The following is a 15,172-nucleotide window of genomic DNA, read 5'->3' as shown; positions in this document are numbered from 1 at the left end:
AAATATTTCTATAGTTTTTATCTGCGATCCAATCTCTTGATAAGTTCACGTAAACCTGGATGATGATAAAAATAAATATCAGCTTGATCCAAAACTACTGTCTTCTATAGTATGGTCTACCTGATAATTGGATTTGCTTCATTTTTTGGATAATGCCTTAAATAGATCTAAAAAAATGGATGGACGGGGTAGATACAGCATACACATGTCGAGATTGGCACATGGTAAGGCCCGCACCGTCTTGGATGAGTCTTGGTCTCCCTGAATCCGCTCCCGTCGTGCAGGACGTTCGAGGTAGAGTGAAGAAAACGTTGACATGTGTTACTTATTCATTTTTGACACGTTTGGATCTGACGTATATATCAGATCCAAACCGTCCATTCATTTTTCCATACCATTGTATGGAATTGGATGCCTATTGTTGAAAACTTATAGGGGCTACAAGAGGCCTGGATCAAGTTGATATTTGTTTTTTTACCTGACCTGATGAAGATGTTAGATGGCAAATAAAGTGTACACTAAAAAAGTTTTAACTCAGTTGTTCAATCCTTGATTCTTTCGGTAGTGTGATCTACTTGAGGTTTAGATGTGGCTTATTTTGGGCTCCTACTATATATAGAAAGATCTTTAAAATTTTATGGACGGTGTGGATCTAAAACATAAATAATTTTGATGCTAGAGAAGTTCCACACGTTATATGTTGTGTTACACGCAACCTATTTGGGAGAGAGATCCGGCGTATCGTGTTAACTGGATTCAACAGCTGTTAACAGGAGTGACGGCTGAAATTTGTCGTGCATTCAACACAGACGATCCGCACTATATTATATATATATATATATATATATATATATATATATATATGGAGAGATAACCCCCGCTTATTCCAAAAGCCAGTGCCCCATTTCCACCGCAGCGATCGCATCTCAAAATCAATGGAAGCATCGAGTGACATTCAAATCCAATCAATGAAAGTCCCTCATTTGGTTATTTTGCCAGCCCCTTTTCAAGGACACATCAATCCCATGCTTCAACTTGCCAGTCTCCTACATTCTAAAGGATTCTCAATCACCGTAATTCACAGTCAAATCAACTCTCCCAATCCAGCCAACTTCCCCAACTTCCACTTCGAGCCCATGCAAGACGTCTCAAACGACGCTTTATCTTATGTGCCGGACCCTTTAACCGCCCTGTCCATCCTCAACGACAAATGCCAAACACCGTTCCATGATACCTTGTCTCGCTTGCTATCAGACGGCCCGCATGGTCCGGTTACGTGCATCATTGCCGATGAGCTTTTCTACTTCACTAAGGCCATTGCAGACCAGTTCAAGCTACCGAGAATTTTGTTAGGCACCACCAGTGCCAGTTTTTACACCACCATGGCGTTTTTGAGTCTTCTACAGCAAAATGGAGTCATTTCCATCACTGCAGGTACGTGTGTATGTTTGGCGCTCGTCTGGGCTCTTGTAAATCTTGATTGGTTCCGCTCAAGAAGTTCTTGAAACCTGCATTGTTTTATTTATTTATTTCCTTGAAACCTACTAATCATGATATGAGGTGGAGAAAGTTAACCATTACAATCTTCAGGGGCTGTTTGGATGCCACAACCCCACCTGTGAAGCACCTCTAAAAAATAGGAAAATAGATATAAATTCTAATAAATTCAAATTTTAATTGATTGATGTTGAAAACGAATTTACAAATCTAGGAAGAAGTTTCATAATCAAACTCAACTCAAACTCCCTAAAAACGTGAGTTACTGTAAATAGTAAACTTATGACGGTCATGATTATTACTTAATATCGTTATTCTCATAATATTTCTAAGCCCTTTTCATGTTGGACAGGACTCCTACGTGGACAATATTAGCAGTCTGATTTTCTAGTTGAATTTGGACAGCTGATAATATTCTTTATCATCCTTTCTTTAATGTATCCATTCAGCGTACACCAGCTGGATGGTCAGGATCATTCGATAATTAGTTCGATTCTTCAGCTATTCTCCATCTACACTGGACCCTATGATCTGGAGAACTGACAATTTGCATTGAGGTGTACCTTTGCCACATGCAGGGGTGATGAAAGAACGGACGCGGATTTTCTGCCAAAGCCTTTGCAGGAAGTTCCTGCGCTGGGAACCCAGGTGGGGCCCACCGTGATGTTGATGATAAATCCACCCCGTCCATCCATTTTTTGAGCTCATTTTAGGACATGAACCAAAAGTGAACGGGATCCAAGACTCAAGTGGGCTGCAGTACGGGAAAAGGTAGGTAGGGAAATTCCTACCGTTGAAACTTACCTGAGGTCTAAAGTGATGTTTACATGCCATCTATACCGTTCATAACGTCATTCCTACTGGGATGAAGTGAAAACAAAGATATTAGCCTGATTCAAAACTTCTGTGGCCCCACGAATATTTCAACTGTGGACGTTAAATTCACACGTTTTCGGCTCACTTGAGTCTTGGATCCGGCTTATTTTTAGCCTAATATCCTCGAAGGAGCTCAAAAAATGGATGGATGGGTAGATTGATTACGAACATTACAGTGGGCCCCACCTAAGTTCCTTGCCGAGGAACTTCCTGCGAAAGGCTTTAGTAGGAAATCCGCGCGTCATGAGAGAACATAACTTAAAAAATATCGTTGAGTAGGTCTCTGGATGGAAGTGGGCCAGGATATTGACCAGATTCAGTGATTTGGCCCCACCTAGCTGGTCTCCATTCGAGTCAAGACTCACTTGAATCATGCGGGTCGAATTTAAAAGGGTGACTCGTGGTACCCTGCCAAAATATACTCAACTGAACTGAGTCCAAGTCGACTCAGATGTGCACGTGGGTCAACTATATATCTGGCCCATGCGTCAGTCTGGCATTGGAAAAGCCTCAGCCCAGCTAGTTAGGCCCATTTAAACCCTCAGGTAGGTCTAAAACCTACTATAAAAATGAAATACAAAGGAAACATAGGAGTGGTCATTTACCAAGAAAATGCAACTAGTAACATGGCTCAGGTCACTTTTGTTGGCGCCACCGTTTAGTAATCATGAACATTCATTTAGTGGGCTCCACAAATAAATTCTATAAAATTCGTAATTTGATTGATGTCTAAATAAACGAGTTTACACCCCTTTAAATAGGGATTATAAGCCATGAAAGAAGTTTGGGAATCAAACTACAACTAAAACTCTTAGAAATTGTGACTTAGGGCCTGTTTGTTAATGCTAAATTTTTGCACTTAATGCGGAATTGGGAAAATGTTCCGTGTTTAGTAGTATTTGTTAATGCATCCTTAACATGGAAGAAGGAAAGCGCTAAGTGGTTTTTCACTGAATTCTTTCCGTGATAGGAGTCTAGCTTAATGGTGAATGAGGAATGCGCTCAGTGAATTTTTCATTAAACAAAAATTTTGCTTCCAAAATTACCCCTTTTTAGGTTACCTGCAATTTTTTGTCTTAAAATTGTTTGTGCAATACAAAATCAACTTTTAACCTGTGAAACTTCATTATGCCCCACCATAATGTATGTGTTTCATCCATTCCATTCATCCATTTTTAAAGATCATTTTAGGGCTTGATACCAAAAATGAGAGGAAAATAAATCTCAGGTGGACCATACCATAGGAAAACAATAGTGATTGGATATCCATCATTAAAATTCTCTTAAGGCCCAATGTACTGTTTATTTGACATCCAATCTATTAATTAGGTCATATAGACCTAGATGAATGGAAAAAACAAAGATCAGCTTGATCCAAAACTTTTATGGCCCCAAAAAGTTTTTAATGGTCGACGTTCATTCAACACTATTTTTCTATAGTGTGGTCCACTTGAGATTCAGATATACCTCATTTATGGTCTCATACCATAAAATGATCTAAAAACATAGATGGACGGTATGGATGAAATAAATACATCATGGTGGGGCCCACATATCACCAACCATTAGCCATTGGCGGGTGGCAGGGGAGTAGCCAATCTGTTTCCGCGGATGTGGATTGGATACTGACAAGTTGAGTAGTGAGACTCGCTACTGAAGTTACGTCACCAAGTTATTTGGGCCCCATCATGATGTATGTTTTGTATCCACACCATCCATCCATATGGAAATATAATTTTAGGTAAATATCTAAAGAATGAGTCAAATCCAAAGCTCCAGTGGACCTCACCACAGAAAACAGTTGGGAGAGTGACACCCACCATTAAAAACTTAAATAGGCAACAAAAGTTTTTGATCAAGCTAATATTTGTTTTTTCCCTTCTTTCTGTTAGGGATTTGAACTACAGAATCACACATATCTAAATCTAGGATAGCAATCCAATGACACCAAGCACACACAAGAGAACACAGATTTAATGTAAAAAACCCTTGCGGAAAAAAATCAGGGCACAAAGTGATAGATCTCCACTATAAAAATAGAAATTACAAAGAGAGATGACTTACCTGATTTGAACAACCTCGAATCTCACTCTTACTACCCCTTTGAAAACCTTAAAATCCTTTTAGGAACCCTTGAAACTCCTTTAGAAAGCCTTAGAATACCTCCCAATCCTTCATACACCCCTTTATATAAGTTTAGAAAGAAGTAGAATCGGAATAAGAAACAAAAAACGGAAAATCTGCGTAACATCTTCGATGCCATCGAAGGTCCATCAATGTCATAAAAGATAGACCAAAACTGTTCAGCGACCAAGGGTGAAAAATTCTGTGAATTATCGATGGCATCGAGCAACCGTCAATGTCATCGACGACTGGTTTCGATGTCATCAAAACCCTGTCGATATCATCGACAAACCATCAGACAAATTTAAGACATCTGTCGATGTCATCGGAAACCCTGTTGATATATATCATCGACAGAATACCAGACAGATTTAAAACATCTATCCATAACAGTTTCGTGTCTGTGTTAACTTGTGAATAGGTTAGATTTCAAATAAAAATCATGGTGAGCCTTAAGAAGGTTTCAGCTGTAGGCATCAATCTCGCCACTGTTTGTTGTGGTGGGGTCAACTCCATATTTGGATCTGCCTCATTCTTTAACTCATGCTCTAAAATTAAATTTCCAAATAAATAGACGGTGTGGATAAAGCACAAACATCATAGTGGGCCGATGGAACTTGATGACGTCACTTCGGTAGCGAATCTGGCTATTCAACCTGTCAGTAGCTAATCGACGTCCAAGTAGGATGCGGATTGGTTGGTGTACCTCACACCAGCTATATAGCTGCTGTATTGATGTCAGCAAGTTTTGTGGGTCCCATCATGAGGTATGTGTTATATCCAAACCATCCATCTATTTGGAGAGCGAGCTAGTATTAAAGCTTGAGACGAAAAAAAAAAAGCTGCAAAAAGCAGGGGGGATTGAATGTCTACCATTGAACTCTTTTTTGGGGTCACAAAAGTTTTGGATTAATATGATTTTTTTTTTCTTCTTCGTACAAGTATTTGTGACCTTATGAACATATTGGATGGAAAATAAACTTAAATAGGCTATGGAAGTTTTGGATATATTTTCACTTCATCCAATTGGGAATGACTTTATAAATGGTAAGGTGGGCCTTATTTGAAGGTTTTGTTGCAACGGGTGTTCAATCCTATACAACATATAGTGACATTCTTCCCGCTAAGAAGAATTGAGGGACTTATAATGATATCTTAGATTTTTATTAAGTATTTTAGTTTATTTGAATTAAATATATTGATTTTATTTTCATTTAATTAAAAATAATTTCTTTATAATATCAAACATATCCAAACGAGAGATAGGGGCAAATGTGTCAAATTAACATATTTTAGACATTTAAGATATTTGTTAACAAACAGTTTGTTTCAAATTTATTACTTAATTTTTAGACTTCAACCATAATTATTAAACAAGTTTTTTTACTTTAGATTTTAGATTCGGTCTTTAGACTTCAGATTTAACAAACGGGGCCTTACTATAAATTGTAAACTTACTATTTATAGATATCCTATTTGGCTTAAGTATGCTATGCTTCACGCAACTCCTAAAGCCCAATGACTTCAGAGTTATAAATGAATTAAAACTTACTATAAATACCAAATTCCGCAGGTTGCGTAGCGGGGTTGAGTGGCTAAATAAATCATCCTACCCCAAAATCAGATATGGTACGTCGAATGAGATTGTTAGATATGCCTGATTTATGAGATATGCCAGATTTAAGGTCCAGACGGTCCGGATCACTTTTGTTGTCTACCGAGCCTTTTCTCATCCATTTTAACCATGAAAGTGGCCTGGACCTGCTCTACATCAACTATGAAACTTACCTATGTGTCACAAGAGAATACAGTGGGGTTTAAAAAAACAAGGAATGTATAGATTATCTCTAACATATTTTTTATTCGTCTTTACCTAGATGCTCAGCCAAACACCCTTATTCCTGAGACGCCGCTCAGGATCAAGGACATTCCAGTCTTCAGCACGGAGGGTCCAGCTACGTCTGAGCAAATTTGGGCCAACATACTTAATGCAATAAGGTCCTCTTTAGGTTACATCATGAACACATTCGATGGTCTTGAACTAGATGCATTGGTAAAAATTAGACAAGATCGTCATCCCACACCTGTCTTTGTGGTGGGCCCGCTCTATAAATTCTTGCCGGGAACATTAAACAGCTTATTAACACAAGACTACAGCTGCATGGCTTGGCTAGACAAGCAGGCGCCGCAATCTGTCATTTACGTTAGCTTTGGGAGTGTAGCTTCCATTGATAAAACAGACGTAGAAGAGATAGCTTGGGGTCTGGCCAATAGTGAACAATCCTTCTTGTGGGTGATCCGGCCTGGCTCGATACACGGCCACGATTGGGTTGAACTACCAGAAGGGTTTGAAGAGAAGACGCAAAAGAGAGGCAGGATCATTAAGTGGGCCCCACAACAAGAAGTTCTGGCCCACCCATCAGTGGGAGGATTTTGGACACACAATGGTTGGAATTCTACTTTGGAGAGCATATGTGAAGGGGTCCCCATGTTATGTTCTCCTTATTTATGGGACCAAAATGTGAATGCTAGGTATGCAAGCCATGTTTGGAGGGTGGGAATTCAACTTGAGAATGGGTTCGATAGAAATGAGATAGAGAGGGCTGTAAGAAGATTGATGGTGGAGATTGAAGGGAAGGAGATGAGAGAGAGGGTAGGTGCTCTAAAGGAAAATGCAATGCGTGGTATGGTGAAAGGAGCTTCTTCATATAAGTCATTGCAGAGTTTGATTGATCTTATCATGTCATTATAATGCCTCCTTTCGTATGCATTTCATTATGTGGGCCAGCTAAAACAAGATGTGTGTGATCGAATAAGGCTTTATTTCAATGCAATGAAAGGAGATTCTTCATATGATTCGTTACAGAGTTTGATTGATCTTATCATGTCATAATGCATACTTTTGTATGTATTTCATTCTGTGGGCCAGTTACAATAAGATGTGTGTGATCAAATAAGGCTTTGTCTCAATGTAATGAAAGGAGGCTCTTCGTATGAGTAATATTACAAAGTTTGATTGATCTTCTACATCGTTACTTTATATTGTCTCTTTTCATATGTATTTCATTCCGTGGGCCAGCTACAACAAGATGTGTGATCGAAAAAGGCTTTGTTTCAATGTAACTGTATCCCTTTGGTATTAAATAGTGCACTTGTTGAAATATAGTAGATGAAGTTTCTGTACAACCATATCTTCCACATCAAGAAGGGCCACTTCTGTCTATTATAGGTGACCTGGGTAACACCCATGGGTACACCTTGATGATGTGTTGTACATCCATGCCGTCCATATGTTTTTCCAGGACATGATCCAAAAAATTAAGTATATCCAAATCTTAGGTGGACTACAATACAAGAAATAGTGCTAGTTAAATGCACCATTACAAACTTTCAAGGGCCCACATTAATGTTTATTTGCTATCCATTCTGTTGTTGATCAGGTCAATTAGAATAGGATGAAAGAAAAATACGAGGATCAGCTTGATCCAAAACTTTTGTGGCCCACACAAAGTTTTTAATAGTCATTCACCACTGTTTCCAGTGGTGTCGTCCCATTTGAGATTTGGAACTGCTTAAGTTTTGTAAACATGTCCTAAAATGACCTGGAAAACAGATGAACGGCTTGGATATTCCATATTCATCCAGGTGGCCTACACACAGGCTAACTCCCACTAAGGTGTTACCCGGGTTGTTACCATTAGCATGGGCCGACCTTGGTGATGTGTTGTATATCGACACCATGCATCGGTTTCCAGTCCATTTTAGGACATGGGATCAAAAATTAAGCAGATCCAAATCTCAGGTGAACCACACCATAATATATATGGTAAATGAATGGCCACTATTAAAAACTTTGTGGGCCCACTGTAATATTTATTGGCCATCGAGCCCGTTGATAATTTCAACCAAAATGAAGGGGAAATACAAAGATAGGCTTGATCAGAAACTTTCGTAGTCCACGATATTTTTAATGGTCATTCACCACTATTTTCAATGGTGTAGTTCACCTAAGATTTCACCACTATTTTCAATGTAGTTGCTTAAATTCTGGGGTCCAGTCCAAAAATTAGCTGAAAAATGGATGGACGGCTTGGATATACAACATATTCATTTAGGTGGGCCCACATGGTCTAGGTAACACCTAGGGCCTACCTTGACGATGTGTTGTATATCCATGCTGTCCATCCGTTCTATCCCATTTAATACGTGGTCCCAGAAATTAAGCAGATGTGGACGGCACCAAGGAGACAGTGGTGATTGATTGCCACCATTAAAAACTTTCTAAGGCCCATTATAATGTTTTTGTAATGTTTATTTGCCATTCAACCTGTTGGTAAGTTCAACCAGACCTGGATGAAGGGAAAATACAAGGATCCGCTTGATCCAAAACTTTCGTGGCCCACGAAAAGTTTTTAATGGTCGTTCTATTTCCAGTGGTATGTTCCACATGAGATTTGGATCAGCTTAAGTTTTATGGTGATGTCCTTATATGAGTTGGAAAAATGGATGAACGGCATGGATACAACATATCCATCAAGATGGGCCCCACACGGTTAGGGTAACACCCACCCAGGCATTACCCGAGTAGCACGTAATCGGCTCCCATCGCTTCCCAGAGCTCGCAATTCCCCGTGAACACTTCAGTAGCGATATTGCTTGCTACTGATGTGATGTGGTCGCGTTTCATTGGCCCAAAAGTTGGGCTCCGTTGAAAACATTTAATGCTCCTCCGTCAAAAACTGAAACGCCGTTTCCTGACCGCGTTTATACTCGACCACGGAGGCATCCTCATTTTACTGGAAACGGATTGGCTACTCCCCCTGCCACCAGCCCGGTGGCTGGTGGTCGTTGCTCTGTGGGCCTCTCCATGTGATGTATGTGTTTCATCCATTCCGTTCATCCATTTTTACAGGTCATTTTAGTGCTTGATGCCAAATAATAAAGGATATAAATCTCAGTTGGACCACACCATAGGAAAACAATAATGATTGGATATCCACCGTTAAAATCCTCATAAGACCCACTGTACTGTTTATTTGACATCCAATCTGTTTATTAGGTCATACAGACACAGATGAAGGGAAAAAACAAAAATCAGCTTGATCCAAAACTTTTACAGCCTCCAGCAGGTTTTCAATGGTCGACGCTCATTCAACAATGTTTCCTGTAATGTGGTCCACTTGAGATTGTGATATATCTACTTTTTGGTCCCATAACATAAAATTATCTGGAAAACTACATGGACGGCATGGATGAAACATATACATCATGGTTGAGCCCACAGAGCACCGACCATCAGCCATTGGCTGGTGGCGAGGGAGTAGCCAATCCGTTCCCCATTTTACTTTGATTTACCGAAAGCAGATTGGGTACTAAGTAACTTAGTAGGCCACAGTAAACTCCTTGGCCCCACGGTAATATATGTATTTTATCCACTCCGTCCATCCATATTACCAGACATTTTAACAGAATGAGACTAAAAACGAATCATGTACAAATATCAAGTGGACCACATCATAGGAAACAGTGTAAATTGAATGTCTACCGTTGAAAATTTTTTGGGGGCCACAGAAGTTTTGGATCAAGCTGATATTTATGATTTCTTCTAATCCATGTCTGTGTGATCTTTTGAATAGATTGGATGACAAATAAACATAACTGTGGGCCCTAAAAAGGTTTCAACGGTGGAAATCATTATTCCCCCTGTTTCCTGTGGTATGGTCCACTTGAGATCTGGATATACTTCAATTTTGGGCTTAACCGCTCCAATCAATTGTAAAAACGGATGGACGGCGTGGATAAACCACATACAGTCAGGATTGGGCCAACAAAGTTCATTCAGTACAACCCAATTGAATTTCTTCATTTTTACCTCCGCAACATGGCTCTCTTCCTCTTTGTTTTCCTGCGCGCGACGCATAGTAAATTCTAAATTATCTTTTTTTCCCCAAATCTTTCAAGAGCTGGGATCTTCTTTTGATGATTAGGGTCATGATTTTCCAGTGTAACGACCTTAGAATTTCTGTGCTAATTTTTCCTTAAGTAGTTGTTTTGGGGTAATTAGCGCTTTACTCGATTGCTTGTGAAATCCGCATCAATCACTTTAAATTGTATCTGCATGGCTCTAAACGTGTAGATTAGTGAGCGCTACGTTACTCTGAAATCTGGGATCCATCGCTAAATCCAGTTGTTCTGGGGAATTTTTGGAAGATCTGGATCGGACCTGGACCGCGCGTCGAAAATCCGATGGCGATGATCTTAGGCTGTTGCGGTCACCGAGTTGGGCTTGATCTTCACCTCGAAAATCAAGTCAATCTGATGTTTTGGGTCGATTTGCTTGAGCTCGGAGTGAAGAGTATGAGAATGGTTGGAATTTATTAGGCTTTTATTGAAATCTGAGTCGTGTCGCTTGCGCGACAATTTTAAGCATTCTGACCGTTGGATTCTGATCCAATTTCACCCTCTGATCAGGATGGTTGGCCTAGGCATATCCTAGTGCTTGTGGACCTGATCGAGTTTCCGTGACCGTTGAATTGAGTGTGGTCCGCCACGGCTGATCTGAAGAGCCGGTCGGTATGAAATCTCAGCTTGACCTAGATCCATGGTCAATGAGCTTAAGTCCGACCTTTCGTGGTTATAGGCCCACCAAAAGTGCTTCGTTGGATCGAGAAAGGCTTACTTTGGTTATAACCTAAGTATACCTTGACCCTGGGGTTATTTCCATCATTTTAAAGGCCTATATATAGTCCTTAAACCCTAGCTCTCATTTCCATACGATTTTCTCTAACCCTAGCTTGGAAAGAGAGTGGAAGAGAGAGAGAAAGTGAGAGAGATAAGTTGGTGAATCATCTTGGTTTCTTCCTTGTTCTTCTTCATCTTCGAACCTTCACTTTGAATCGTTCTTCTGACGATTCCGAGTTCCTTTGGGGTAAGTTAACCTAACCCTAACCTGTGTTAGAGGTTAGACTAGACTTGGTGTTGTGGTATCTCATTTCTATCCTTATTTTAGGATATTCTAGCGCCGTTGACGAAGACAACTCGTCTAAATCAGCTCGGCGGTTCTTTCTTCGCTTAAGGTGCGGACTTTAAGTGTATAGGTTATGGTTTTCAAGGCTTTCAATCCCAGTTAGTGATTTATTCTCGTTATGGATGAGATTTCACATGCCAAATGTTATGTTTACATTGCTTTCCTGATATGCATGTGCTATATTGAGATTTGTGTATTCTATGTGTATTTATAAAGTACCGTATACGTATAAAATATGCACTTATGTTTGCCATGATTAATTGTCATGTACGTATGCTAGATGCATGTGTGACAACTCCTTGATAAAGGGAATTGTCTAAGTGCATGTATTTCAACATACGTCATGTATGTTGTTCCATGTATGCTAAGTGTTTGTAGAAATGCATGAATGATCTAAAGTGTAACTGATTACACTTGTTGCGGGCGTTGAGAAGTGATTCTCAATACTCCTATAGATGCGCATGTTTTCCTTTATGCTGTTACATTCCAAGTTATTTAAATTCAAGCATCTCCTATGCTTACATTTATGTTAAGTTAATATTCTTCAGATGTGTATGTACCATGATTTGAGTTGTTGATCCATTACTGCTTTACATTCCATAGGAATATCTGTAGTTGTGTAAGGTGTTTGGGACTATGCCTTAGTCCAGGAAATCGGTAATTGACCCTATATACGTGGTTGAGATTGCTTTCGCCACGTAAGACGTATTAGACGAACCCGAGTCGTATTAGAGTTGTCGGCAGTGGTTTGGCCACGCGGAGTGTTTGCGCACTCTATGTCGCTCAATTCGACGTGCGCTCGTGCTAGTCGAGTTCGTCAAGTAACCCGATTGTCCGATGTATGTTAATCATGTATGGACGCTACTGCTTGAATCTAGGGTACCGAACTTACCAGTGAAATCCTAATTACCATGGTACCTGATCCGCTAAGACTCATGAGCCGGACATGGTGGTATGGGACACCGTGGTGGAGCTGTCGGCCTACGCTGGGGTGACGAGCCTCCCCGTAGTGACCAGTGAGCAACTAAACTCGTGAGCCGATTATGGTGGTATGGGACACTATATTCGTGCTGTCGGCCTACATTGATTGGTGACGAGCCCTTTGTAGTGACCTCGAGCATACCTGGATACCGTAAGGAGGTGACGAGCCGATCTGTGGTAGTAAGGGCATGAAAGGCGTGCATTGATTGGTGACGAGCCCTTTGCTACGACCTCAACTATATGATCGTATAAGATATCTAGGATTGACGACCCTAGTATGGATCACTGTTTGGATGGTGATATGAGGAAGGTATCTTAGCTTCCCAATCCTGTTGTGTGAAATGGACTAATAACAACTTGGTAATCATATCCATGCACCGCATTTGCATGTGCTTTGTAGATGTGGCGCACTTTGAGGCAATGTCATGCGTAACGTAAGATGAAGACGCTGAGGGTGTACGCGTGAGGGCACGCATCATATTGTATTCATACTTGCATTAACAAGAGTACTTAGGATTTAATTACTTATCCTGCTTTATCATTACTGTTTGATTGAACTGATAACATGTTAACCAGTGCCTTATTGTTCCACTGAGTTGATCACTCACTCCCACGTTTCTGGGATGGTGTTACACACCCACCAGACTCTGTCTTAGGCCCTGATGTTGCAGATGTGGATGCGACGTCTGAGGCAGAGCGGGAGCTGGATGACGACGAGGCTGCCTTCTCCTATATGCAGTTTTCAGACGGGTTCTAGCGAGCCTCGGTCTGATGCGCGGGATTTCTGGGATATATTTTGGGGACTGAAATGATGTAACTTGATACTTAAATTTTGATAAATAACACTTTCACATGATCTGGATTGTATATGTAATTCAGGGATTTACACTTGTACACATTTTACTATAAGTCTTCCGCTTGCTTTATTCACTTATCCCTGAATCATATCTGTGTTTTGGCTTAATCTATTCCATGTTTTATGCACTAATACAGTTAACATACATTCATCATTAAATATGTTGCATAAGTGATGTTTTGGAACTCGGGAGCTGAGTTATGCTCGACCCCCGAATTTCAGGCCGTTACATCCAGTAATTCGAATTTGTTCGGTTTGAAATTTGAATTTCAAGCGGATGTATGATTTAGAAGCTAGGGCCACTGGGAATGTCCACGGCTAATCAGCCACATCTATCCTCAACTTGCGGAAGGGACTTTATCGTATTCTTTTATCAGGAGAAATACTGAAGCTCGAGATGTGTCCATCACAAGGAAAACAGAGAGATTGGAAGAGACAACACTGTTAGGAGAAGGAAAAGAAAAGAAAGTAAGGTTTTCCATGGTCGAGTACAAACGCCCCCAGTAAACGGCCTTTCTTTTCTGTGACAGAGGGTCATTAAATGCTTTCAACGGAGCCCCAAGTTTTGCACCAATGAAGCGCGACCACATCATTTCAGTAGCAACATCGCTACTGAAGTGTTCAGTAGCTAATCCGCGCCTCGTTGGTCGGTTCCTGTAACTCGCCTGGGTTGGGGAACGGATTGGCTACTCCCCCTGACACCAGCCCCGAGGCTGGTGGTCGGTGCTCTGTGGGCCCCACCATGATGTACGTGTTTCATCCATTCCGTTAATCCACTTTTATAGATCATTTTATGGTTTTATACAGAAAATTATAGGGATATAAATCTTAGGTAGGCCACACCACGGGACAAAAATAATGAATGGATATTCACAATTAAAATCCTCCTAAGGTCCACTGTACTGTTTTTTGACATCCAATCTGTTGATTTGGTCATAAAGACCCAGATGAAGGAAGAAAATAGATATCAGCTTGATCTAAAACTTTTTTGGCCCCCAAAACATTTTTAATGGTCAAAATTCATTCAAAACTGTTTCCTGTAATGTGGTCCAATTGAGATTGAGATATACTTCATTTTTTTTTATTATATTATAAATTGATATATAAAAATAGATGGACAGCATGGATGACACACATACATCATGGTGGCCCCACAGAGCACCGACCACCAGCCAATGGCTGGTGTCAGGGGGAGTAGCCAATCCGTTCCCCCTGGGTTGTGGCCACGTCCTCTTTCCCGTTCGCCAGCTCCGTACGTATGACCCACAGGACCAGGGTCTGGCTGTTTGACCAGGCCATGCAAGAACTCAAGCAACTCAGACCGAGTCACGACTGGGAAGCGGCCGAAGCTAACATAAAGGACCGAGTCGGGCAGTTGTGAGTTGAGCCATGTCATGCATGTTCTGTCTTCTTACCAAAGGCTGGAGGAGGAGGAATCGTTATAGTTTGACTCATTGGAATCGGTGAGTCAGTTTTTGAGGAGGGCATGGACGGGCCGATTGTAGGTGGTGGGGAAGTTGGCCCGGATTTAGGAGAGGGTGGGGCCCTTGGGGTGTTCAAAGGTGTTGAGGATGAGACCTGAGGCACCAGTCTTTCGTATTGACAGTAGTTTAGAGTTACGGATCGGTGAGTAGCTTGACTCGGCAGAAACTCAGTAGGTCGCAACAGTGGAGGATGTTTTCCATCCTGGGCACGCACGTGATCTTGTGGTACATGTCAGCATTATCTCTAGGAATGCGATTTTTGTTAAATTACTAAGATACCTTGTTTTGTAAAATGACCAAATTAACTTAAGGTTGTCAACAGGTCAG

General features: G+C 40.8%; 1 protein-coding gene across 1 annotated transcript; it reads left to right on the top strand.

The window, feature by feature from the left end:
• Positions 1–935: 935 nt before the first annotated feature.
• On the top strand, positions 936–7,249 carry LOC131253798 (UDP-glycosyltransferase 76B1-like). Its single transcript, XM_058254935.1, has 2 exons — positions 936–1,434; positions 6,375–7,249. The coding sequence occupies exons 1-2, from the start codon at positions 936–938 to the stop codon at positions 7,247–7,249; spliced, it is 1,374 nt and encodes a 457-aa protein (XP_058110918.1).
• The last annotated feature ends 7,923 nt before the right edge of the window (positions 7,250–15,172 follow it).

This window comes from Magnolia sinica, chromosome 8, assembly GCF_029962835.1.
Source record: "Magnolia sinica isolate HGM2019 chromosome 8, MsV1, whole genome shotgun sequence".
Taxonomy (NCBI): Eukaryota; Viridiplantae; Streptophyta; class Magnoliopsida; order Magnoliales; family Magnoliaceae; genus Magnolia; species Magnolia sinica.
Note: the sequence above shows the minus strand (reverse complement) of the source record. Positions and strands in the feature narration are given on the sequence as shown.